General features: G+C 37.8%; 2 protein-coding genes across 9 annotated transcripts in view; both read right to left on the reverse strand.

Moving 5' to 3' along the window:
* The window catches only part of ERBIN (erbb2 interacting protein), a 150,612-nt gene that overhangs the window by 106,361 nt on the left and 19,415 nt on the right, over positions 1-24,836 (reverse strand). The window contains exon 2 of one of the 8 annotated variants that reach the window (XM_073014726.1): positions 5,862-5,998. The exons of the other annotated variants lie outside the window; for them this stretch is intronic. The gene's annotated coding sequence lies outside the window, so the exon portion shown is untranslated. The remainder of the gene's footprint in view (positions 1-5,861; positions 5,999-24,836) is intronic. 8 annotated transcript variants of the gene reach the window in all.
* Positions 13,203-15,304, reverse strand: LOC103222444 (U6 snRNA-associated Sm-like protein LSm8). The gene has a single exon (XM_038010432.2). It carries the CDS (start codon positions 13,841-13,843, stop codon positions 13,367-13,369), a length of 477 nt encoding a protein of 158 aa, XP_037866360.1. The 5' UTR covers positions 13,844-15,304; the 3' UTR covers positions 13,203-13,366.

A 24,836-nucleotide genomic window follows, 5' to 3' on the forward strand; every position in this document is an offset into this window, starting at 1 on the left:
CAACATCTTATTACAGCAGGATTTTCAAAGGTTAATTATTACCACTTATAAGCAAAGCTTTAAAATACCACCACTTGATGAAAATCTTATCTTTAAAAAGTTTCACTTTCAGCAGCATTCAGATTTATTTTAGGAATAAAATCCATAATCCTGTAAAACTATCCCAAACATCCCTTAAGGCTGAAGATTTATTTTGTAAGTGAAATAGTACAACAGATATGGAGAAGAAAAGAAGAAAAACAAAAATTTAAGCTTCTACTTAACCAAACATAATTTTAAGTAACAAATATTCTTTAAATTTTTCTGTAGAAACTATGGGGTGCTTACTGCCAAGTTCATTCACATACATGGCACTCCAAAACCCTCTAAGGTATTTTATGCATGTTGAAATATAATCAAAGGTCACAGGACAAATAAGAAGTCTGAGATGCAAAGTTTAATAGCATTTGCATAACATCAGTGGTTCTCAATGAGTGTAAGGACACCTCAGCAGGTCCACAAATGTCAAAGCCCCACATTATAGTAAGTCCACTGTCAATATTCCTATTGAGAAAACACTTATATACATACAGATTTTTGGTTTTGCTGCAATAAAACTCTATGGCCCAAGGGTGAGAGCCAATCTAATAATTCAGTGCTAAGAGTTTGGCAATACTAAGACGGACAATAAATACCCACAAAAAATGACATAGCAGACCCCTTGGAATAGTCCCCCAATTCACAATGACTCCTCCTTTCTCTGAGAAAAGGTTACCACAAATCCATAAAGCACCTTTGTACAAATTTTAAAACTGCAGCCCTTATAGGTATACAGCTTGGCAAGCAGCATGTGGAATAAGCAACCTGCACTATAATATAGAAGCCCTGTTGTGAGGGCTATTCTCCCATTTGAAAGGGGTGGCCCTCTAACATCTATTTTGGTACCAGGTAACGCTGCCCTCCTAGCTGGAGCAGACTGGAAAGGGGACGGGCACCTGACTCAAGCCAGTCAATCATTTCTCTCTCCCCAGGATATGTAAGTGGGACGGAAAGACAGCAAGTCTGTCTCTGCATTTAACGTAACTGTAACATCTGAAGCCATAATCTATGGAGCTGCTGCCTTCTACCATATGGACACAGAAACAGAATGCTCATCTGAAGAGAGAAAAATATAAAAGAGTGATGGTTCTGGATTCCTGATGGCCTTCCAGTTATTTGTTCTAATTCATTTCTGAGACTAACTGCATTCTAGCCCTTGAGTGTCCGTAAGAAACTATTACATCCCTATTATCTTATTTTTACTGGTTTCAGTTACTTTCATGCAATGGGTCTTATTAATATACTTTACTTATACCAAAGCTTTTGAGCTGAAATCTGAAAGTTCAAGTAAGTGAAAATTCAAATATAAATATGATCCTCAATTATTTTGCAAATCAGTCTGTCTCTATCTTTCTACCCACACTCAAGGACTCAATACCCATTCTTCTAAAAACGGAACTTTGTGTTCCAAAGTTAGGAAATCTAAACCTGAAAACCTGATGTAACACAGGCTTTGAACACTGAAAAAAAAAAATAGCATGCGCAAACAAGATAAATCTGCAATTGTCACAGTCACTTCTAGACAACTGACTGCCTTTTTCATTACACCTCAACCAATTTAGATTTATCATCAAAAAGACTAGACTTCATGGGCACAAAAAGGTCAAACATAAACACTTTGGTAGCAATTCTGGACTAAAATAACAAATGGAATCAGTAAAATTAATGCTGAATGACCATATTTGGCTTTCTGATGCTAAATACAACAAATAAAAATATGACAAATACGTAAACAAACATTTGCTGAGTTACTACTAGGTGCTGAACACTGAAGATACAAAGATAAATGGTCCCTGCCTCAAGGAGTTTCCAATTTTAGATAAAACATGATAGCCACCCAGCCCAGTGGCTCACACCTGTAATCCCAGCTGAGGCAGGAGTTGAGACCAGGAGTTCAAGACCAGCCTGGGCAACACAACAACACCCTGTCTCTAAAAATAAAAATAAAATTAGCCAGGCATGGTGGTGTATGTCTGTAGCCCCAGCTACTTAGGAGGCTGAGGCAGGAGAATTGCTTGACAAGCCCAAGAGTTTAAGGCCACGGTGAGCTATGATTGCATGACTGTACTCAACCCTGAGCAAAAGAGCAAGAACACGTCTTAAAAAGAATACTAAAAAGTTACAAATGTGGGGGAAAAGGAGACCAAATAGTCTGGTGGTAAGGGAAACAGACTAATAGGACAGAATAAAATAGAATATATAAACCAAAGTATAGAATATCTGTACATACAGAAAAAAAGTAGTTAGTGTTGCCAGCGGACAAACTTAGGTAGGATAGACTTTGAAATATATAGGAATGACGTTAGTCAGCAGGGGGCCAGAACTTAAAAGCTTTAAATACCATACTAAGTAATATAAACTTTGACGGGTAAGCAGCAGTTTTTAAGACTTAAGGCAAAGGAGGGACATAGTCTAATTTAAGATTTAGATAGATCACTCGGTTAGCAATGTAGAACTAAAAACAATCCTGATACTATTTAGCCAATAATATAACTTACAAAATATGAGGTGAATGTCCCTATACCATCTCTTTCACTGTTTGGTTTAATAAATAAAAGTCATTAATACTTTAACAGTGTAGTTTTCATACTTCACCAGATTATGTAATTTGATGTAGACAATTAAAATGTCATGCATTCTTCTGCTGCTGATTCAATTACTTTGGGGCAAGGTAACAAAAGTGAAACTACTCAATATATGAGAACCCGGTCTTTAAAAACAGGAACATCTGAAGATTATTATGCTTAACATTTAAAAACAATTAATAGTAATTCCCTAAACAAAAATGGCAAAACAACTATATGTGATTATTGAAAAATAACAATATATGGCCACCTTGGAACAAACAGAACTGAAAAGCTAGGATATTTGAACAATTTAGGAGGCAGTATCTGAAACTACTGTTCCTAGAAAGCTATGTTTATATGTGGTTTTTGTTTTTGCTCCCTGGGGGAGCAGGGGATGGTTTAAAAGTGACACAAAATCAAGCTGTGTCAATGCAACTAGTTAAAACCTGCATATTTCAACACTTGACAATATAATTTTAATAGAAGGAATTCCCAGATAACAAAAAGCCTACCAATAAATCACTGAAAATTCAAGAAACAATATAGCTGAACATAAAAGTAGCTGGCTTTGGAAAAATACTGTTTTACATTTGAGTCCAGATTCCACCATTTACCATTCTGTAATCCTGAACACATTACCTCTTCAATCTCAGATTCTTTATGTCAAAAAACAAAGGGCATAAAAACTACATTTTCGTTAGCTGTTCTAAGAAATCCGAATGTCCAACACAAAGCCATATTGAGTGGCTTTACTTGTGCTACGTTTCCCAAAAGTAACTGAATCAGCAACAGAAACCATAATTATACGTAAGTTGAATAAATAATAGTTTTTCCTTTCTATTGAGGATACATAAGAGTAATTTGTTTCTTTGAAAATGTTTTATTTATACTATTCATCCTCACAGGTACTTTTTGTGTTTGCCTCTTTACCTGTTTTATTGGGTGTGGGGTGACCATGGCTGGCTGGCATGCTTGTTCTCACATAAGCATTTTTTCTTTTTGCTTTATCCTCCGAAAGTTGCCACATTAGCATTTTTTAATTGACATATATCACAGTAGCTTAAGGTCGATACTCTCATTCACTTATATGCCCTTAAACACTGTACTGCATTATTTTTACTATAAGAAGGGAAGAGACCACTCAATCATATTTCCCTTCTCATTTGAAACAAAGATTTAGGAAAAGAAAGTAGTTGCATCATTCATGTATTTATTTATGAATTAAGCATATAATTTCTCCAAACTAAATTTTAAAATAAAAGTAATAGGCCAGGCGCAGTGGCTCATGCCTGTAAACCCAACACTTTGGGAGGCTGAAGCAGGTGGATCACCTGAGGTCAGGATTTTTGAGACCAGCCTTACCAACACAGGGAACCCTGTCTCTACTAAAAATACAAAAATTAGTAGGGCATGGTGGCAGGCGCCTGTAGTCCCAGCTACTCGGGAGGCTGAGACAGGAGAACTGCTTGAACCCGGGAGGCAGAGGTTGCAGTGAGCTGAGACTGGGCCACTGCACTCCAGCCTGGGCAATGAAGCTAGACATCGTCTCAAATAAATAAATTAATTAAATTAAAATTAAATAAAATAAAAGTAATAATGCAAGTAATTCTGCCTATCTTCTTTACTCAATAAATGTAGCTCGTGTAACGAGTTTGATAGTGATGTCAATTTTCTTTTCCACAGAGATTCTCAAAGTCTGATAACTGCACCTTGCTAAATGTTACTCTAGTACTTAATTATATTTTCCATACAAGAGAGGCACTGAACACAAGCCAAATATATCCTATTTGATATTCAGTGGAAGAAACAGTGACTTTTTCTTGAACCTATAGAAAATCCTCACCATGCCGGACAAAGATTATAACGGTCTCCCCATCATGATACTGTCCACTTACACTGACTTTAGAACTTAATCCCTAACCAACAAGATGCCACTATTTTGCAGAATGAGGTCTGTGGTAGGTATGACATTTTCCACAAATTATTTTACACTTCTTCCCTCAAGAGGTGAAATCTTCTTCCCCAACATTGGAGTAAGAGCTGGTCTTAGTGACGTGCTTCTTAAAAACAAAATACAACAGAAGTGATGCTACATGACATCCAAGGCTAGGATTAAAATGCTAATACAGTTGCCACTTAGGCTTTTGCCCTTTTCCTTTCATCCACTTGCCCTCTGAAACCAGCCACTTGCTGTAAGGAAACTCAAGTCTTACTGAGAAGCCACATGCAGGTGCTCTGGCTCATGGCCCCTGGCAACCATCTAACTGCAACCACGTAAGAACTTGAGCAAGAACCAACTAGCTAAGCCAAGATAAGCCCTAGACCCATGATAGGTAATAATGATGACTCTTCACGGTTTATAATATCACTAAGTTTCAGATGCTTTATTTCACAATAAATAATCGGTATAAGGTCTGATTAACCAAAAGCATCTTTGTTGGAAGAAACAATCATGCACTGCTTGACAGAATATGTTCTAAGAAATGCACTGTTTGGCAATTTCATCATTGTACAAACACCACAGTCTACTTACAGAAACCCAGATGGTATAACCTACTACACATCTAGGCTATATGGTGTAGCCTATTGCCACTAGACTAAGAACACGTACCACATGCTGATGTAGTGAATACAGCAGGCAACTACGACACAGTATTTGTGTATTTAAACGTACCTAAACATACAAAAAGTACAGCAAAAATATAGTATAAAAGATTACAAAAAAAAAAAAAAACTAGTACACCTATTATAAATGGAGCTTGCAGGGCTGGAAACTGCTCTGGGTCAGTAGTGAGTGAATGTGAAGGTCTAGGACATTAATGTACACTACTGCAGACTTTATAAACACTTCAGCTACGTAAATTTATTTTAAAAATTTTTTTCTTTAATAATAAACCTTAGATTATAACTTTATAAACTTTTTTTAAAAATCTTAACTTTTGTAATAACACGGTGTAAAACACAAACACACTGTACAGCTAACCAGAATATTTTTTCTTTTTCTTAGAGATGGGATCTCACTATGTTATCCAGGCTGGACTCAAACTCCTGGGCTCAAGCCTCCTAAGTAGTTGGGACTACCACGCACACACTACCACACCCAGCTCCTATATCCTTATAAGTTTTTTTCTTTCTATTAAAAAAAATTTTTTTTTAACTTTTTAAACTTTCCTGTTAAAAACGAAAACACAAACACACACATTAGCCTAGGCCTACCCAGGGTCAGGATCATTACTATCCGTCTTCCATCTCCATATCTTGTCTCACTGGAAGGTCTTCAAGGACAACAACACAACTGGAACTGTCACCTCCTATGATAACAATGCCTTCTTCTTGAATAATTCCTGAAGGACCTGTCATGGGATGATTTATAGTTACCCTTTTTTTTTTTTTTGACACAGAGTTTCACTCTTGCTGCCCAGGCTAGAGTGCAATGGTGTGATCTTGGCTCACCGCAGCCTCTGCTTCCCGGGTTCAAGCGATTCTCCTGCCTCAGTCTCCCGAATAGCTCGGATTACAGGCATGCGCCACCATGTCCAGTTAATTTAGTATTTTTAGTAGAGATGGTGTTTCTCCATGTTGGTCAGGCTGGTCTCGATCTCCCGACCTCAGGTGATCCACCCGCCTCGGCCCCCAAAGTGCTAGGATTACAGGCGTGAGCTACCATGGCCGGCCTACCTTTTTATACGGAGGAGCACACTCTAAGATAATAAAAGGTATTATACAGTAAATACATAAACCAGTAACACCTGTTTACTGTCATTGTGAAGTACTGTGTACTGTACATAACTGTACTATACTTTTATACAACTGGCAGTGCAGAAAGTTTGTTTACACAAACATCAACACAAACCCATGAGTCATGTAATATACTATAAAGTAAGTATATACCAGCTATATCACTAAGGAATATTTTTCAGCTCCACTATAATGTTATGAAACCAATATTGTTTATATAGTCTGTCACTGACCAAAATGTCATCATGTGGCACATGACTATATATTAAAACAATTTTACAGAAGATGTTCAACTTGAACGTAATTTCACATGAGAACATATACAGAAAAAGCCTAACATACCTTGTTATAGTAGAGGTTAACTGCATCATCATTTTATTTGCATGTGATGATACTTCAAGGGACACTATTTGATCCCATGGATTTATCAAGAGGATACAGGCATGAATATATACAAGATATATGGGCTTAATGAGCTTACATTCCAAGAAGGAAAAAACAATAGTAAATGATAAGAAAAATTCAGACTGTGTTAAGTGCCATGAACTGAAAACATACTAAGGGGAGAGGAATCAGAGGAAGAGCAATTTCAGACAGAGTGAACAAGAGAAATCTCACTGAAGGTTAAATCTGATAAGAACTGGGCCAGGAGCAATGGTTCACACCTGTAATCCCAGCACTTCAGGAGGCTGAGATGGGCAAATCACTTGAACTTAGAAGTTCAAGATTAGTGGGCTGGGCGCGGTAGCTCAAGCCTGTAATCCCAGCACTTTGGGAGGCTGAGATGGGCGGATCACGAGGTCAGGAGATCAAGACCATCCTGGCTAACACAGTGAAACCCCGTCTCTACTAAAAAATACAAAAACCTAGCCGGGCGAGGTGGCGGGCGCCTGTAGTCCCAGCTACTCAGGAGGCTGAGGCAGGAGAATGGCGTAAACCTGGGAGGCGGAGCTTGCAGTGAGCTGAGATCCGGCCACTGCACTCCAGCCTGGGCGGCAGAGCGAGACTCCGTGTCAAAAAAAAAAAAAAAAAGAAGTTCAAGACTAGCCTGGCCAACATGGTGAAACCCACCTCTACTAAAAGTACAAAACTTAGCCACGCATGGTGGCACATGCCTGTAGTCCCAGCTACTTGAGAGGCTGAGGCAGGAGAATCGCTTGAACCCAGGAGGCAAAGGGTGCAGTGAGCCAAGATCGCCCACTGTACTCCAGCTTGGGCAACAGAGCGAGACTCCATCTCAAAAAAAAAAAAAAAAAAAAAAAACAAATCTGGTAAGAACAGCCTGTCATAGATCGGGAGAAAAGCAATCCAACCAAAGGAGAAGGTATAAATGCCTGGACGTGGGAACAAACACCAGCGTGACCACAGCATAATGAACACAGAAAGAATCATGTAAGATGACATCACAGAACCCAACCAGACCAAGCACCCACCTTATAAATCATAATAAGCAGTTTACATTTTATTGTAATCACAATGAGAATTCATTAGAGGGTTTTAAACAAGAAGAGTAATATCTAATTTAAGTTTTTAAAAGATTGTTCTGGCCAGGCACAGGGGCTCACGCCTGTAATCCCAGCATTTTGGGAGGCCAAGGCAGAAGGATAACTCGAGGTCAAGAGTTCAAAACCAGACTGGCCAACATAGTAAAACCCCATCTCTACTAAAAAAAAAAAAAAAAAAGACCATACACACACACACACACACACACACACATTAGCTGGGCATGGTGGCCTGCGCCTGTAGTCCCAGCTACTTGGGAGGCTGAGGCAGAATTGCTTGAACCTGGAAGGCAGAGGTTGCAGTCAGTGGAGACTGCACCACTGCACTCTAGTCTGGGTGACAGGGCGAGACTCCATCTCAAAAAAAAAAAAAGATTGCTCTGGCTGCTATATTGAGAAAGTGCTATAGAGAGGCAATATTAGTGCAAATGTCTACAGTACCTGAAAATCAATGCTTCTGCATAGGATAAGTGCCCTACAAATGTTGGCTATCATTATTATTGCTGTCATCATACACAATCCACGTTGTTGCACGTATATAGTTTTCCTTCCTCTGACAAAGTATATATTCCTTGAGGATAGAATTTCAGTAATCTTATATAAATGAGTATATCAGAATTATCTGAAGATTTTACCAAACTACACTGTGTGTCCTCCAACCAGCAGGATTCTGCTCCAAAAGGCCTGGGACACAGTCAAGGCATGTACATGTCATGGGCTCCCCAGGGGATTCCAATATTGTGCCTTAAAACCACTAGTCAGCGCCATTCCTCTTCTACATCATCCTCTGATACAACACAAAATCAATGTTTAACAGATTTCTAGAATTAATGACACACATGTTCAATTACGAAGTAGCTGCTTTGAAGCAAATGTAGTAAGAGGTTCACTACTGCTTAATTAGTTATATTTCAGGCCTCAAACAACCAGAGGTATAAACCTTCACCTAAATCCATCTAATATTAGAGTTTCATGGAACCTGACTTTCAACTTGAAAGAAAATACTCACACTGGCCAGGCGCAGTGGCTCACACCTGTAATCCCAACACTCTGGGAGGCCGAGGCAGGCGGATCACAAGGTCAGGAGACTGAGACCATCCTGGCTAACACGGGGAAACCAAGTCTCTACTAAAAATACAAAAAATTAGCCAGGCGTGGTGGCGGGCACCTGTAGTCCCAGCTACTCAGGAGGCTGAGGCAGGAGAATGGCTTTTATATTTAATACTCCGTGAGGCAGAGCTTGCAGTGAGCTGAGATCCCACCACTGCACTCCAGCCTGGGCGACAGAGCGAGACTCCATCTCAAAAAAAAAAAAAAAAAGAAAAGAAAAGAGAAAATAGTCACACCAAAAATGCAAATCACTTATAAAAAAATAAAATTTGTCTATATTAAAATTTCACTACCAAATACAACTTAGCAGTGGTAAAGTAACATGGTAAAGTGGTAAAGTATACAACTTAGCATTTGTAAAGTAACAGCACATTCTCATTTATTTTCCCTAAGAATTTCGTGTAAAGTAGTTTTTTTTGTTTGTTTTTGAGATCGAGTTTCCCTCTTGTCGCCCAGGCTGGAGTGCAATGGCACCATCTCGGCTCACTGCAACCTCCACCTCCCGGGTTCAAGCGATTCTCCCGCCTCAGTCTCCTGAGTAGCTGGGATTACAGGTGCCTGCCACCATGCCCAGCTAATTTTTTCGTATTTTTAGTAGAGACGGGGTTTCACCGTGTTGGCCAGGCTGTCATGTAAAGTTTTTAAAGCTCAAAAGCAAACTCTAGATATAGCTGACAGAGTGATAACTTGAGAATTCCATTTGGTTGGTTGTATCCTACCTCAAAGTTGCCAATTTAATATTATTCAGTTAATAGTTTCCAAATAATAACAACCAACGCATACAGGAAACTACTTTAGAAAGGAACAAATGAATAAAAAACTAATTTATTCACCTTTATTTGGATGGATCTATGAGAATTATTGCTAAGCAATAAAAAGCAATTCTAAAGTAGTTATTTTAACTAATTCCATCAAAAATTTATATTTTAAAAAGTAATCAATCACATGATGAAACTTCTATGAATAATGGAATTATGACCTGATACTCAAATGAGACAAATGTATATTTTGTTGTTTTAAAAAATTAATCTCGGGACAGATCATCTGGAAAACAAAAAAACCTTTAACTGGAAAAGGTAATATCCTATGAACAACCACTGTAAGAATTACAAATCAGACGCATTAGACTAAACAATCCTAATTTTCAAAGTTTTAAATTTTAGAACCATTCTTAATTAGTATTACTAAACCAAACTGTTCATTGATTAACAATATCAGATTTAAAGGCTTTAATTAGAAGTGCATAGTTACACAGAGAACATTACAGTCATGGAAAAATAATTTCGCCAGTTCGAGTACTACTTGTTTACCTTTCTAACCTCACGATGAACCATATGTTTGAAGAAAATTGTGGGCCCTGATGAAAATTACTAAAAAAGGGGGAAAATAATTTAAGATACTTAACTCCTCAGTATTAAATATAAAAGCAGGAATATGAAACACCTTCACTTATGAAATGTCTAAACATAAATATACCATTATTTAACACAATATATTATAGTAAAAAGCTATGGAGGTTTAGGCAGAACCACAGTGTACAAATTCATTGTTTCTTCTCTCACATTGCATAAGTCCTATTATTTGGTTTTAGTTATTCCACACCCAAATTACACACACACACACACACACACACACACACACACATCTATAAACCTGTATTTTAAACTATGAAGCCTTACGGATGGATTCTGACATTTTTCTAGTAGCTCAATAGCCAATTTCTCCAATTTTCCAATAAAATTTCATAGTGGCAATTTAAGAAGAAAACAAGAAATGCTGAATCAAACACATTTTATATATATTTTGGGACACAAGTCAGGAATGAAATCACTGACCTATAGAACTTTTGCATTCAAATGTAGAAGCACTCACTCTTGATTCTCTTTATTCAGATATCATCTTTAATATACATGATACATTTACAAACAACAATTGCTCTTCCATCCACATAGCTTTAAAAAATGTGACATAGTCAAGCACTTTAGTAATTACTCTAACAGGCATTTCTTTCAGATATTAACTTAAAATATATACAACTTATAAGAAATCTTACTTGGTTTTACAACTCTCTGGTAAAATGTCAGACAACTAGCTTTCTGCAGCACCAAAAAGACACAGTACTATGTAAGGCACCTCATTAGTGACTCATCTGTATGCTCCCATGATACCAGCACAGGAATCATCTCAGTCAAATTGACCACTTACTCTCAAAACCAAAAAGTACCCTCCCCACCAAAGATACCTAAAATTCATCATCACACATTCTCTACCTCAAATGCAAAAGAAGTAGACTACAGAATAAGAGAACTGACAAAAAAAAAAGTTATCAATAGTCACACTTAATACTATAAAGCTGGAATTTCCTAATGGAAATAAGCCTGAATGCTCTTTATTATGACTCCCAAGCCCCTCAAAAACAGCATTTTCACTAACTTTAACTGCTAGCTAATATTAACTTACAAGTCCATGGATCAACCCAAATTAAAAACTCCTGCTCTTAATAATTACAACTAATACCTTTACATTGGCAATAGAGATCTACAGTCTCCTATTCAAACTCTTTAGGCCAGTAGATGTGCTTCAGAACTGAGAATTTGGAAAATATTGCTGCAGAGAAGTATAATTTATAAATATTAACTCTCATGGGAAAATGATATAAATAAACACCAATATTAGCCTCACATCGCAGTTCAGTGTAAGTCATATTTTATCAACCAAATGAATTAGGGAAAAAAGTTCATGCCCAGGGGTGAGGCTACAGTGCCAGAACACTTGCTTGTGCATAACTAAGGCGCCCTCTTCAAGCAGCCCTTTTAACTGGGAGCAAAGCGAAGACAGTAAAAAAAGAGAAAAGTTCAATTTTCAGGAATTTCTGAATTTCAGAATTGCACAGAAGGAATTGTGGACCTAAAATTGGGATGTTTTAAGAAGGTTTTTATCAAATGTTTAAAATGTTTCCCTATTAATGCAAATTAAACACATATGGATGGGAAGGTTTAGGTAATCAAGACTGTCAGCAGTTGTCAAAAGAGTGGTTTTGAAAATACATGAGAACATTTTCATTGTCACAATGAATGGACTTGCCAAAGGCCAGTGATGGTTAATATCCTGTACCAACTTTTAAATGTCCTCCAGCCCTGAAGTTGAAAAAAATTTTACAATTATCTAAGCCTAGAACCTAACTGTACACATATAAAGACAAAGGGATGGAGTTTTTTTACACAGTAGTTTAATAGACTGTAAATTAAGGGAAGATTAAACTTGTTTGAAATTTTCCCAAGTGTTGTCTCTCCACTTGAAAATATCTTGTCAAGGATAGCAATACCTTTTTTTTTCCCCCCCACAAAGATGTAAATATTTTTCTGTTTTCTTCTCATCACAAAGATACACACTTTGGCCTATACATGAGTTGATCAGAAATTTTGTGGACTAGCCTGGATATCTAAACACTACTTACAACATTGTTTCTATCAATTATTTAAAAAACTAAGTTGATGTCTTCTGAAATCAGGTTTATGGATAATGAATCACGGAAAATTGCTGACAATAATAGCTAGCACTACTTCAATATAAACTTAATTTACTCATATTTATAAGCACTAATATTATAATTCTTAAAAATTAAAAATTGAAGACTACATGGAATCAATTTTTTTCACATAATATACTGTCTGTAAAATTCAACATTAATGTGCTCATATTACTTTCATACCTAATCAATTGGGCATCAAGAGACTTTACCAATCATCTCTGTCAATTCTACCATTGCTAGTAATTCTTAATACTCAAGTTGGAATTTTGGGCCAATCTATTAAAACCTTGTTAGCATTTTTGTTTTCTCAAGCAAACACGTTTTTACCTACCCACACCTCTCAGTGCTAGAGAGCAACTTTTAGAAGCACTAGCAAACCACCACCAGTGGAATCGGATAAACACCGGTGATTCAGATAACTCCAGGAAAGATTTACCCTCCTGTGATTTTCCTAAATATCAGGGAAAGAAAACACATATATCCTATACTACTACTGTTATTTGAATGCTTGGTTTACATAGCACACTAATTTCTCTTTTCCACTAGTTTCCATAAATACTAAAGTATCAAAAAGTACTGCTTTTGGCTAAAAGTTTTCAAAACGACCATTATAGTTTCACACTAATTAAAAAAAGAAACCAAGCTACCAAACTTATATTCAGGCAAAAAAAATAGTTTTTTTTTTTCAATAAAATGTAGAAATATTTTAATTTACATATTACAATGAATCAATAAGGAGTCAAAATCCAGTTACACATTCATAAAAATTCCATATATCATCCTCAGAATAATCAGTTTCTGTACAAAGATTTACAGGTGTCCAAGTATGTAGTTTTTCCTCAGTGTGCTACAGAATTTAAAGGCTCTGCTCGAATATTCCCCAAATCAAGCACAGAATCTGTTTCTTCATCAATTTCTCCAATGACTGCAACGTTGTCACCTCTTACAATGTATAATCCCAGTACCACTTGCTCTACCCCCTCTGAAGAGCTGAATACTCGCTCATGGCTTTCATCCAAAATCAAATTAATGGTCTGGTCAAAACCTTTCAGTGTTCCCACAATCATTCTCCCATCAGATGTAATAACGGCAACAGTTGGGTTGACGTAGTTCTCCAAGGCGGAGGTCATGCTGCTCCGCCCGGCAGTTCGGGGTAACGCAGGGGTGCCGGCGACAAGCAGAACTGAAAGGGCGCGCCAGAACCCGGCAGCGGTTCGCGCCTGCGGGCCGCAGCAAATATCGTGAGAGTTACTGCTTACAGCAATGCCTCTCTTAATTATAATTTGGTTGCCAATCTGCATGAGTAGCAGTTGCATTCATGATGAGCCTACATCCGAGGGCAAAAGCATCATTCTCAACTCTGGCTGCACATGAGAACCATCTATGCCCAGGCCAACACCCTTAACCAATTAAATTAGAATCTCTAGAAGGCAGGACATAGGCATCAGTATTTTTGCTCTGTTTCATTGTTTGTTTTTGAGGTAAAGTTTATGTATAGTGAAATGCAGAGGTCTTAAGTGTACAACTCTATTGGAGTAACAAACACCCCAATCAAGATACAGGACATTTCCCCTACTCAGAAAGTACCCTCCTGCCCTACATCCAGTCAGTGCCCCCACTTTCCATAAGCAATCACTCTTCATATTTCTAATGCTATAGCCTCATTTCTGAACTTCATATAAACATAATCCATCACATAGTGTGTACTCTTCTGTACCTGACTTCTTTCACCAGACGTGTTTCAGAGATTCATTCATATTCATTTCATGAAAAAAGTAGTTCATTCTTTTTGACTGCAGAGTAGTATTCCTGTGTATGAACACACTGCAATTTGTTTATCTGTTCTTTCTGTTGACCAACAGCAGAGTTGTTTTAATTTGTGGACTATTAAAGCTGTTATAAATCTCCCTATACATTTTGGGGACATATTTTCACCTCTCTCGAGAAAATACCTAGGAGTGGAACTGGTGCAGCTGTATGTTTAATTTTAAAAGAAACAGGCATCAACTTTTTTTTACAGTTCCAGGTAACTCCAATGCAAAAAGCCTTAATGTTTTCTAATATGGTCATGGCAAAGTATTCTAACACTTTTGTCTGTCCCATGTTTTCTGTTCCAGTCAAGAAAAAATTATGTTGCTTTTTCTTTTTAAATCCTTTGTATGGGTTGGAAGATTATACTACCTATGAATTTCACTTGAAACAGAAAAAAGAGGCATTTAAATATATATGCTGTATAAAAGGGGGCACAGAGTCATAAGAGTCATATGATTTGAGAACCAGATGAATTTGACTGAATCTGTCACCAGAAAAATAAAAATGTATGTATAATTCCAATGTCATATTCAATTTGTATTTGAGAACTATGAAGTCCATCCTCAGAATACTTACAAGTCCACAGACCAACCCCAAATTAAAATCTCCTGCTCTTACATTAAATTCTATGAGTCTTGACTTCACTGTGTGTAAGATGACCAAAGATAGAAATCATAAAATATATTAAACTACATAAAACATATGACAAAGGACACTATCAATTGTGTTATTAAAAGTTATGAAATTGGCCGGGCGCGGTGGCTCAAGCCTGTAATCCCAGCACTTTGGGAGGCCGAGACGGGCGGATCACGAGGTCAGGAGATCGAGACCATCCTGGCTAACACAGTGAAACCCCGTCTCTACTAAAAACACAAAAAACTAGCCGGGCGAGGTGGCGGGCGCCTGTAGTCCCCGCTACTCAGGAGGCTGAGGCAGGAGAATGGCGTAAACCCGGGAGGTGGAGCTTGCAGTGAGCTGAGATCCGGCCACTGCACTCCAGCCCGGGCGACAGAGCAAGACTCCGTCTCAAAAAAAAAAAAAAAAAAAAAAGTTATGAAATTAAAGAATCTAAATATTAAGACTTATTCTAAATCAATAAGAAAAAGATGGCCTCCATAGAAAAATGAAAAAAGGGCAATAAACACATGACTCCTAAAATGAAATAAAACCAGCCAAAATATTTAAGATGCTCACCTCATTAGATGAATTTTTAAGTGATCAAATTACCATTATTTCCACCAGATTGACAATTTAAAAAAAAAAAAACTCGTAACACCACGTGTTAGCTAGCATTATATAGACACATCTATTATCACACTCTTAGTGGAGGCATAGTATAAATGTCCTTGATGACAATTTGACAACATGTATAAATAAAGTTAATGTGTATACGCAATGTCTACTTTTAAAAATTTCTCCTTAGAAAGTACAGATGCTCCTTGACTTATGATGGGGGTTACATACCGATATAATTTCAACTTATAATAGGTTTAAGTAAAAAATGCATTTAATACATGTAACCTACCAAACATCATAGCTTACTCTAGCCTACTTTAAGCATGCTCAGAACACTTACATTAGATGCAGTTGGGCAGAATCACCAAACACAAAGTCTATTTTATAAGAAAGTGTTGAACATACCATGTACTCTACTGAATACTGTATTGAAAATGAAAAACTGAATGGTTGTATGGGTACTCAAAGTAGGATTTCCATTGAACATGTATTGCTTCACACCACCATAAAGTCAAAAAATCCTAAATTGAACCATCCAAAACTGGGGACAATCTGTACTAAAAAATCACCTAGACATATGTACCAGAGTTTCACAAAAAGGGTTAAATTATAATAGCAAAAAATAATGGGAGAGGGTGCTAAATAAATATACCTTAGTAGTGGTTGGTTAAATATAGTCTGACTCATCCAAGCAACTACATTCTAAGCTGCTTGTAATATTATTACCATACACAAAGAGCAGCATGGTTATACTACCTTGAAGAAGGCCAGGCACGATGGCTCACACTTGTAATCCCAGCACTTTTCAAAATCCCCGTTTTAGGTGTATTGTGAAGATTACTGGTGATATGACAATGTCATTTCCAAGTGGAATTATTAAAGTCTTCACCAGAAATTCAACTCCAGCTATGTTGTGCTTCAGGGTGAAAAAATATCAGCAGACTAGAGCAGATTCTTCCAAATGCACAACTTGTGTTCAGGTTTATACACCTTTTGTTTTGAAGGTTGAAATTTCTTTTTAAGAAATTTTTTCCTGCCAGGGGCAGTGGCTCACCCCTGTAATCTCAACACTTTGGGAGTCTGAGGCAGGTGGATCACTGGAGCCTAGGAATTCGAAACCAGCTAGGCAACATGGCAAAACACCACCTGTACCAAAAAAAAAAAAAAAGTACAAAAATTAGCTGGGCGTGGTGGCATGTGTCTGTAGTCCCAGGCTGAGGTGGGAGAATCGCTTGAGCCTGGGAGGCAAAGGTTGCAGTGAGCTGAGATTGCGCCACCACTGCACTCCAGCTTGGTGACAGAGCGAGACTCCATCTCAACAAAAAAAAAAAAAAAAATCTTAAATGCTGTATGATTATTAATCACCCCAGTTCAGTGAAAAGATAAGTAAATGAATGCATGCATGCATGCTATATGGGCATTTAAAAAACATCACCACTACCACCACACACACACACCCCCCCCCCCGAAGGGCCTTCGTTTCTGATCCCCAACTACCACAGGATTCAATAATGTAGTAGACACTCTACCACAGAGAGCACTCCTAATATCCAACAACAGCCACATTCTAACATAACATTAGACAAATGTGAACTCTTCTTGCTATACAGTGGTCTCCCCTTGTTAGGGGGTGAATACATTCCAGATCCCTCAGGAGACACCTGAAACCACAGATAGCATCGAACTCTATATATACCATGTATTGTTGCTCTAATAACTGAAACAGCTACTACTAAGTGACTAATGGGCAGGTATCATATATGGATACGCTAAACAAAGGGATAATTCACATCTTGCCCTGGATGGTGCAAGATGGCACAAGATTTCATCACTCTACTCGGAACAGCATGCAATTTCAAACTTATGAATTATTTCTGGAATTTTCCATTTAATATTTTTGGACTGTAGTTGACTGCGGGTAACTGAAATTGCAGAAGGCAAAGCATCATGTAAGGGAAAACCATTGTAGTTGTCACTGAATTCTAACAACTTACTGACTTGAAGTTACCTCTTGTCCGATAGCCAAAATCACCTGGGATATGAGAAAATTTTCTCAAAGAAACACATATATCAATCTATATTCTGATGTTTGTTTGTTTTTTTCTCGGTTTTGTTTTGTTTTGTTTTGTTTGAGATGGAGTCTGTCGCCCAGGCTGGAGTGCAATGGCACAATCTTGGCTCACTACAACCTCTGCCTCCCAGATTCAAGCGATTCTCCTGCCTCGGCCTCCCAAGTGGCTGGGATTATAGGCATCCACCACTGCACCCAGTTAATTTTTCTATTTTTAGTAAAAATGCGGTTTCACCATGTTGGCCAGGCTGATCTTGAACTCCTGACCTCAAGTGATCCACCCACCTCGGCCTCCCAAAGGGCTGGGATTACAGGTATGAGCCACCATCCCTGGTCCCCCAGAGTTGATTTTCTTTTCAAGAAGCAGATTACAACAATTGAGAAGCAATGCCAAAAGCTAAAAAATTCAATGTTTCTAATTCAGCACATACTTTGTAGACACAAAAATTCCTAAATATTCTCAGTGGCCCCCATATTTGCTACACAATTGGTTGGCATTTTTTTTAAATCTGAACCATTTTAAAACATTTTTTAACATAAAAGTCCTAAGAATCTATGGTGCACTTTTTGTTTTGTTTTTATAAGATGGAATCTCGCTCTGTTACCCAAGCTATAGTGCAAGAGGGGCAATTTCAGCTCACTGCAACCTCCGCCTCCCGAGTTCAAGCGATTCTCCTGCCTCAGCCTCCTGAGTAGCTGGGATTACAGGCGCCCACCATCATGCCTGGCTAATTATTGTATTTTTAGTAGAGAAGGGGTTTCACCATGTTGCCCAGGCTGGTCTCAAACTCCCGACCTCAAGTGATCCCCCCGACCTCAGCCTCCCAAAGTGCTGAGATTACAGGTGTTAGCCACTGCACCTGGCCCACAATGCGTATTTTTTTTCAGTTCTGAAAAACCTCATTCTTTGAGCAAAGATATTCCTGCTAAAACCGTTTCACATTCAATTTTTAAACTTTTGTGGGACATGCCAACCTCAATAAATAATCACATTTGTAGTATATTTATCAAGATAAGTGCTATATATTCATAAAAGCAAATTAACACAAAAAAGAAATAGTATGAAGTAGTATTTACAGCACTATGAAAAAAATCAAACTAAAATGTTACAATGTTTATCATTTTCATTAAATTGAATCCTCAAATGTGATGTACTCAGGTCCATATGTAACCAAAACTGGACTGGCAAGATTAAGTCTGACATGTAACAAAGGGCTCCCTCACTTTCTAATACAGTATAGTACTCTCATCTGTTACTCTCATCTCTCGTACAACATACTTTCCCAAGAGTCAATGCACAGACTAAAATGACTAATTTTCACCAATTCCTACATGTTTTTCAAGCACAGGACACAACCTCTGCAACAGGAGTTGCAGCTCAGTTTTTCTTCCTTCTCCTCTCCCCCACAGATTATTTTCAAAATTTATTGAATATAATCGAGAACAATCTGAGGTGAGAGTAGAACAATCTGGGGGCGGGGGGGTAGATTACATGCACTTTTAATATATCATCTCAATCAAAGACAAGCTGATTCCCTCCACACATCATTATTACCCAACTGTCAGTCAGCAAACTAAACCCAACTTGCAGCTACTGTGTTCTTTGGTCACCACAGTTTTAAAAGGAGTAGCTGGTAGGGAAGTAAAGAGTGTAGGGAAACCAACATTCTGAAATCAGTAAGTTTTACATTTTAAAAAAGAATCCAGGTCTATAATGTCTGGAGGAGGGGGGGTCTAATTTCATGTACAGGCACAAAAGAATGTGTAATTAATGTTCTACAATCCCCCACAGCCTAAACATTCCTAGCTTATATGCAATATGAGACGTGTTAGCTTTTGAATGTGCCACCTCTGCTTTACATCAAAGGACTGACAACCAAAAACTATTCCCAGATAATCCATGTCTTAATATCAGCAAGCTTCTGGTTTCAAAACAACTGGAAAGAAAAAATTCACTTGGGTGGCTGAGTAAAGTAGAACTATCAAGAAAAGCTTAGGAAATAATTGAAATCAAATCTCCCCACAATGTTTGTATTATATTTTTTTAAAAAGCATAATAAATCCCAGTTGAATTTTCCCAAGGTAGAGTATTGTGACTTGGATGACCACTGTAGTTTTCAAGAAACAGAAACGTAACAACATGAATCCCTTAGACCTAAACAACAGTGGCTCCAGCCCTGGATTCCTTGAGTTATGGGGTACCACTCCAGCTATACAACCCTCCCCATGAAGCAAGGAGTCTATTGCGCCAAGAGGACTTGTCTAACTGGAGCACATGTTTCATCCCCTAACGCTACATCATTCTGTGGGTATGCAGGAACCTAAAATATCTACCCAGACAGCCCTCAACAAGCTTCCAAAGCCTCTTTCACCAGATCAGTCCTCCAGAAAGAAAACTATACCAACTAGACTGTGTATTCTTAGGCTTGAAGGCTACCAAGAGGCAACTGTATGCAGAGGGTGTGAACAGAGTTGAACATGTTGCTTGGGATGTCTATATAGGTCTGCCCAAATACTCTTCATTGTGGTAACAAGCAGTGAAGAAAGGAGAAGCAGAGAGGGCTGTGGACCAGAAGCCAGACAGTAACTTTCTACCACCACAGTTTGACACGAGAAACTCCAAAGAGTTTGAAAACACTAAATTCTAACCTGGCCTCCCAGGGTCTTATTATGGTATACTTATGAAGGAAGGAGGACGAAACTTTTTTTTTTTATTTTTGGCAAGTTCTTTCTTAAGATTGATTTATAACTTTTAAATCAGACGTACGGTATATGAGACTTCATTTGTACTCTTGTTCCTAGACCCACAAAAGTTAAGGGCAAGCATGTCTGAAAGGCTTATTTCTGAGTCACCTCAATCTAAATAAAGCACTTAGATAAGATCCTTTAAGCCAATAGTATTCACTAAACTGTAAACCACAAGTTCTATGAGTTTCAAATTAAGACAAATTAATATACAAGGTATCTGTAAAGTCAAGAAGCATAAAAAATTTTAAAGTATGCTAGCTACATATTCATATAACATGCTCATTATGTTTTTCTTCTATTTCCATATACCTTTTCAGGGAAAGTATCTCTAAGTTTAAAGCAGTAAGTCCAATTGTTAATCTAGGAAAAAAAAAAGTATAACAAAGACACAAGCCAGGAGCAGTGGCGCCAACCCATGGTCTCATTATAGTCCCAGCTACTTGGCAGGCTGAGGTGGTAAGATTACTTAGGGCCAGGAGTTTGAAGCTGCAATGCACCATGATCATGCCTATGAATAGCCACTGAACTTGTGCCTGGGAAACATAGTGAGAGCCCCTCTCTTTAAAAACTAAAAATAAAAAGTACAATACAGTATTTAACCTGTTATTCCAGGCTTTGTGGACTCTCTGTAGTGTATCTATTGTGCTTCCCCCCGCCCAGATTAATAGAATATACTGCTTCAAATTCAGCACCAGTGAAGGGGTCTGGAAGTGGGGGGGGGGGGGGGGGGGGGGGGAAGCTAATGATTCTTTATGTGAAAATATAACAGATACAAAAACAAGAGTATCCTGTGTTTTCTGACTTTTCAGGTATATTGTACAACTACACTTAGGGCCATCTGTCTGGGAGTCATCCCACAGAACATGAGTCCTAATGTCTGAAATGTATTTACATCCTATTGGGAAAATCACACAAGTAGAAAATCTATAAATGCAGATTCAAACTTGCAAAGGTAAATCCATGATGACATGTAGTCCAAAACTTGCGACAGTTCCAAGAGAAAGACAGGAAAATTAACATCATAAGGCACTTAACAGCATACATGTGTCAAACACAAATGAATCAGTCATGATACAACCTCCAATTAAATTTCAGCAAAACATCATTTTTTATATGAATTTGGTATTAATGAAAATTTAAATGTTATAGTTTATATATAATTAATTTGTGCTGTTATAATTGTACACAGTCTAAAAACAAGGATTTTATACATAGCTTTATGAATGGAGATATTTAAGTACCATTATTTTGAAAATTCAACGTTGAGGTGGTATTCCTTGATTTTTTGTTTTTCATTTAATTGAGGTCAAAAGTTTACAAAAGTTATAAAAGTTTAGGGAAAATTAAAATAGTTATGGTGACTAAGCCTACTGAATTACCACTCATTGCAAGGGTCTCTGCAGAGGACCTAAAAATACACAATATTTCTAACTTCAAAATTACAGAGGTTATTTAACTGATCGTATCAAGGCCTCACGCCAGATTTATCATTCAACTGAAATTCTTTATCTTAATATTATTTTTTCATTCACATAACAAATACTTATTGAGCACTTATTATGTGCCAGATACTGCTCAAGGTTGTGAGGTAGAGAACAAAGCTAAAATTCCTACCCTCATGAAACTTATTTCTAATGCAAGAGAGAGATACGCAATAGTCTAACTAGTCTAAATAACTAAATAAGGTAAGCTGCCGGAGAGGGAAAAAGATGTGAAATATATTTAAGAGGCCAGCAGTCTTTAGAATTAGCATACCCCTCATCATACCAATTTTATGTTCACTTGAAAAATTCACTAATGGGGTTAAACTGAGGGCTTCCACTGGCATGTCACCAGCATTTAGTCTCTATATAAAATCCAGCTACAGTCCAGCACACACTTGATTGGTAATCAGTACCTTCACAAAATCTACTTTCTAATGTAACAGCACAGCAAGAATCGGGATCCAGAACCATCTTACAGATCAAATGAATTTCAAAAGTGTAAAGTGACTGTATTTCATTGCCCCTTTTTACTATTCTTTAATGGCTTAAGTTTTTACATGAACTAGATATAAGCCCTCTTACTATGCCATATTCTCTTTCATATGTCAATGACATACTCCTTAAAAGACAACTGATCCTATAGGAAAAAAAATTATATATGAATGCTAAAATTACCAGTCAAACCTTTAGGGAGAAATAGTATTAAAGTATCTCCCCGAAAATATCTATGTGGTGGTTTAAACATGCCTGCAAATTATTTGGTACTTCTCTCTCAGGAAGGCAGAGTTTAGTTCCCCTCACCCTAAGGGTGAGCTGGGCTTCTAACAGATACATTACGGAAAGGTAAAAATAGTAACAGTGGAGAAACCTGGCAGACACCACCTTACCCAAGTGACCAAAGTTCAAATCACCAGTAATAAATAATGTTAATATCATATACTCTTCTTGATATGGTAAGAAGAGCACTTCCCTTGTGTGATATTCTTCCTAAAAATCCACACATCTAGTATAATCAAGAAAAAATCAGAAAAACCCAAACTTAGGAACATTCTACAAAATATCCAACCAGTACTCTTCAAAAATCAAAGTCATGAAAAACAAGGAAACACTAAGAAATTATCAGATTGGAGGAAACTGAAGACCTGAGGCCGGGCGTGGTGGCTCACGCCTGTAATCCCAGCACTTTGGGAGGCCAAGGCGGGCGGATCACGAGGTCAGGAGATCAAGACCATCCTGGCTAACACGGTGAAACTCTGTCTCTACTAAACATACAAAAAATTAGCCGGGCATGGTGGCAAACGCCTGTAGTCCCAGCTACTCGAGAGGTTGAGGCAGGTGAATAGCTTGAATCTGGAAGGTAGAGGGTGCAGTGAGCCGAGATCACGCCACTGCACTCCAGCCTGGGTGACAGAACAGAACTCCATCTCAGGGGAGGGGGGAAACACCTGAAAACTGGGCTGGGCAGATATTTTAAGTTCCTGCATATTTTAGTGGCTCATGCCTGTAATCCCAACACCTTGGGAGACCTAGGCATGAGGATCATTTGAGGCCAGGAGTTTGAGACCAGCCTGAGCAAGATAGCAAAACCCTGTCTCCACAAAAACGAAAATTAAAAAAATAAAAAACATAAAACTAAATACAATATGGTCTCTTACACTGGATCCCAAAATAGCAAGAGGACATTTGTGGAAAACTTGATGAAATTCAATAAAACTCTGTAGTTTAATTAATAGTATTTTATCAAGGTTAATTTCTTAGTTTTGATAAATGTACCATGTCTATATAAGATGTTGATACGTAAGAATCCTCCGGACTATTCAGCAGTTCTTCTAGAAATATATAATCACTTCAAAATAATTGTGAAAAAGGAATGGCTGAACATTAGCTGGAGGAATTATGTCTGACAGCAGCACTCATATCCCAACATTCAACCATTTAGTGTCAAACAACACTTCACCTCCTTCAATGACCAGAAAGTGGGGTTTTCTGCTTGTTTTTTAGCTAGTACAGTCAAACAAAGTGAGACACTACCCTGCTCGACATTAAATATTTCCTGGAACTAGGACTGGGACTCAGTATTTTTTTTATAGCACAGATGTGACTGGTAACTATTAGAAAGCCTGAAAATCTCCTCGTATTCTTTGGTGTTTCAGGGGTCTTCAAAGCACTTGCATTAAGTGCCAGGAGTAGATCTATACCTGACTCCTGAATAAACTATAAACTTCATAATAATAGCAAGTAGCCCTTGTGGAGAAGAAAGGGACTTCTACATAAATATAAATTATTTCTCAACTTTCTTAATATGATACTAAACATACCATTTCCTCAACTGATTTTGCATCAAGAAGCAAAACATGGCCAGGCACGGTGGCTCACACCTGTAATCCTAGAGCTCTGGGAGGTCAAGGCAGATGGATCACCTGAGGTCAGGAGTTCGAGACCAGCCTCGCCAACATGGTGAAACCCCGTCTCTACCAAAAATACAAAAATTAACCTGGCATGGTGCAAAATGCCTCTAATCACAGCTACTTGAGAGGCTGAGGCAGGAGAATCGCTTGAACCTGGGAGGTGGAGGTCGCAGTGAGCTGAAATGGGGCCAGTGAACTCCAGCCTAAGTGACAGAGCGAGACTCCGTCTCAAAAAAAAAAAAAAAAAGCAAAAACAGAATTCTAGTATGTCATCCTCTCAGTAAGAAGTAAAGTCCTAAAATTGTCTGTTACTCAGGTAGCAAAAATCAAAATTAGAATGATGATGTTTAGAGGGGTAAGCAATACTGTTTCCATAAATGGCTATGTCTATGTTATCTTTAGGTCAAGTTAGAAACAAAAAAATCTACCCTTGTAAACTACATTAGCCTACCCTCACATATAATTTATCTTCCCTGAGTGTTTTGTATATTTTACTCTTCTCTTTTTATTTAAATAGAAAAAAAATCAGCTGGACGCAGTTGCTCACACC

This window comes from Chlorocebus sabaeus, chromosome 4 (genome assembly GCF_047675955.1).
Source record: "Chlorocebus sabaeus isolate Y175 chromosome 4, mChlSab1.0.hap1, whole genome shotgun sequence".
Taxonomy (NCBI): Eukaryota; Metazoa; Chordata; class Mammalia; order Primates; family Cercopithecidae; genus Chlorocebus; species Chlorocebus sabaeus.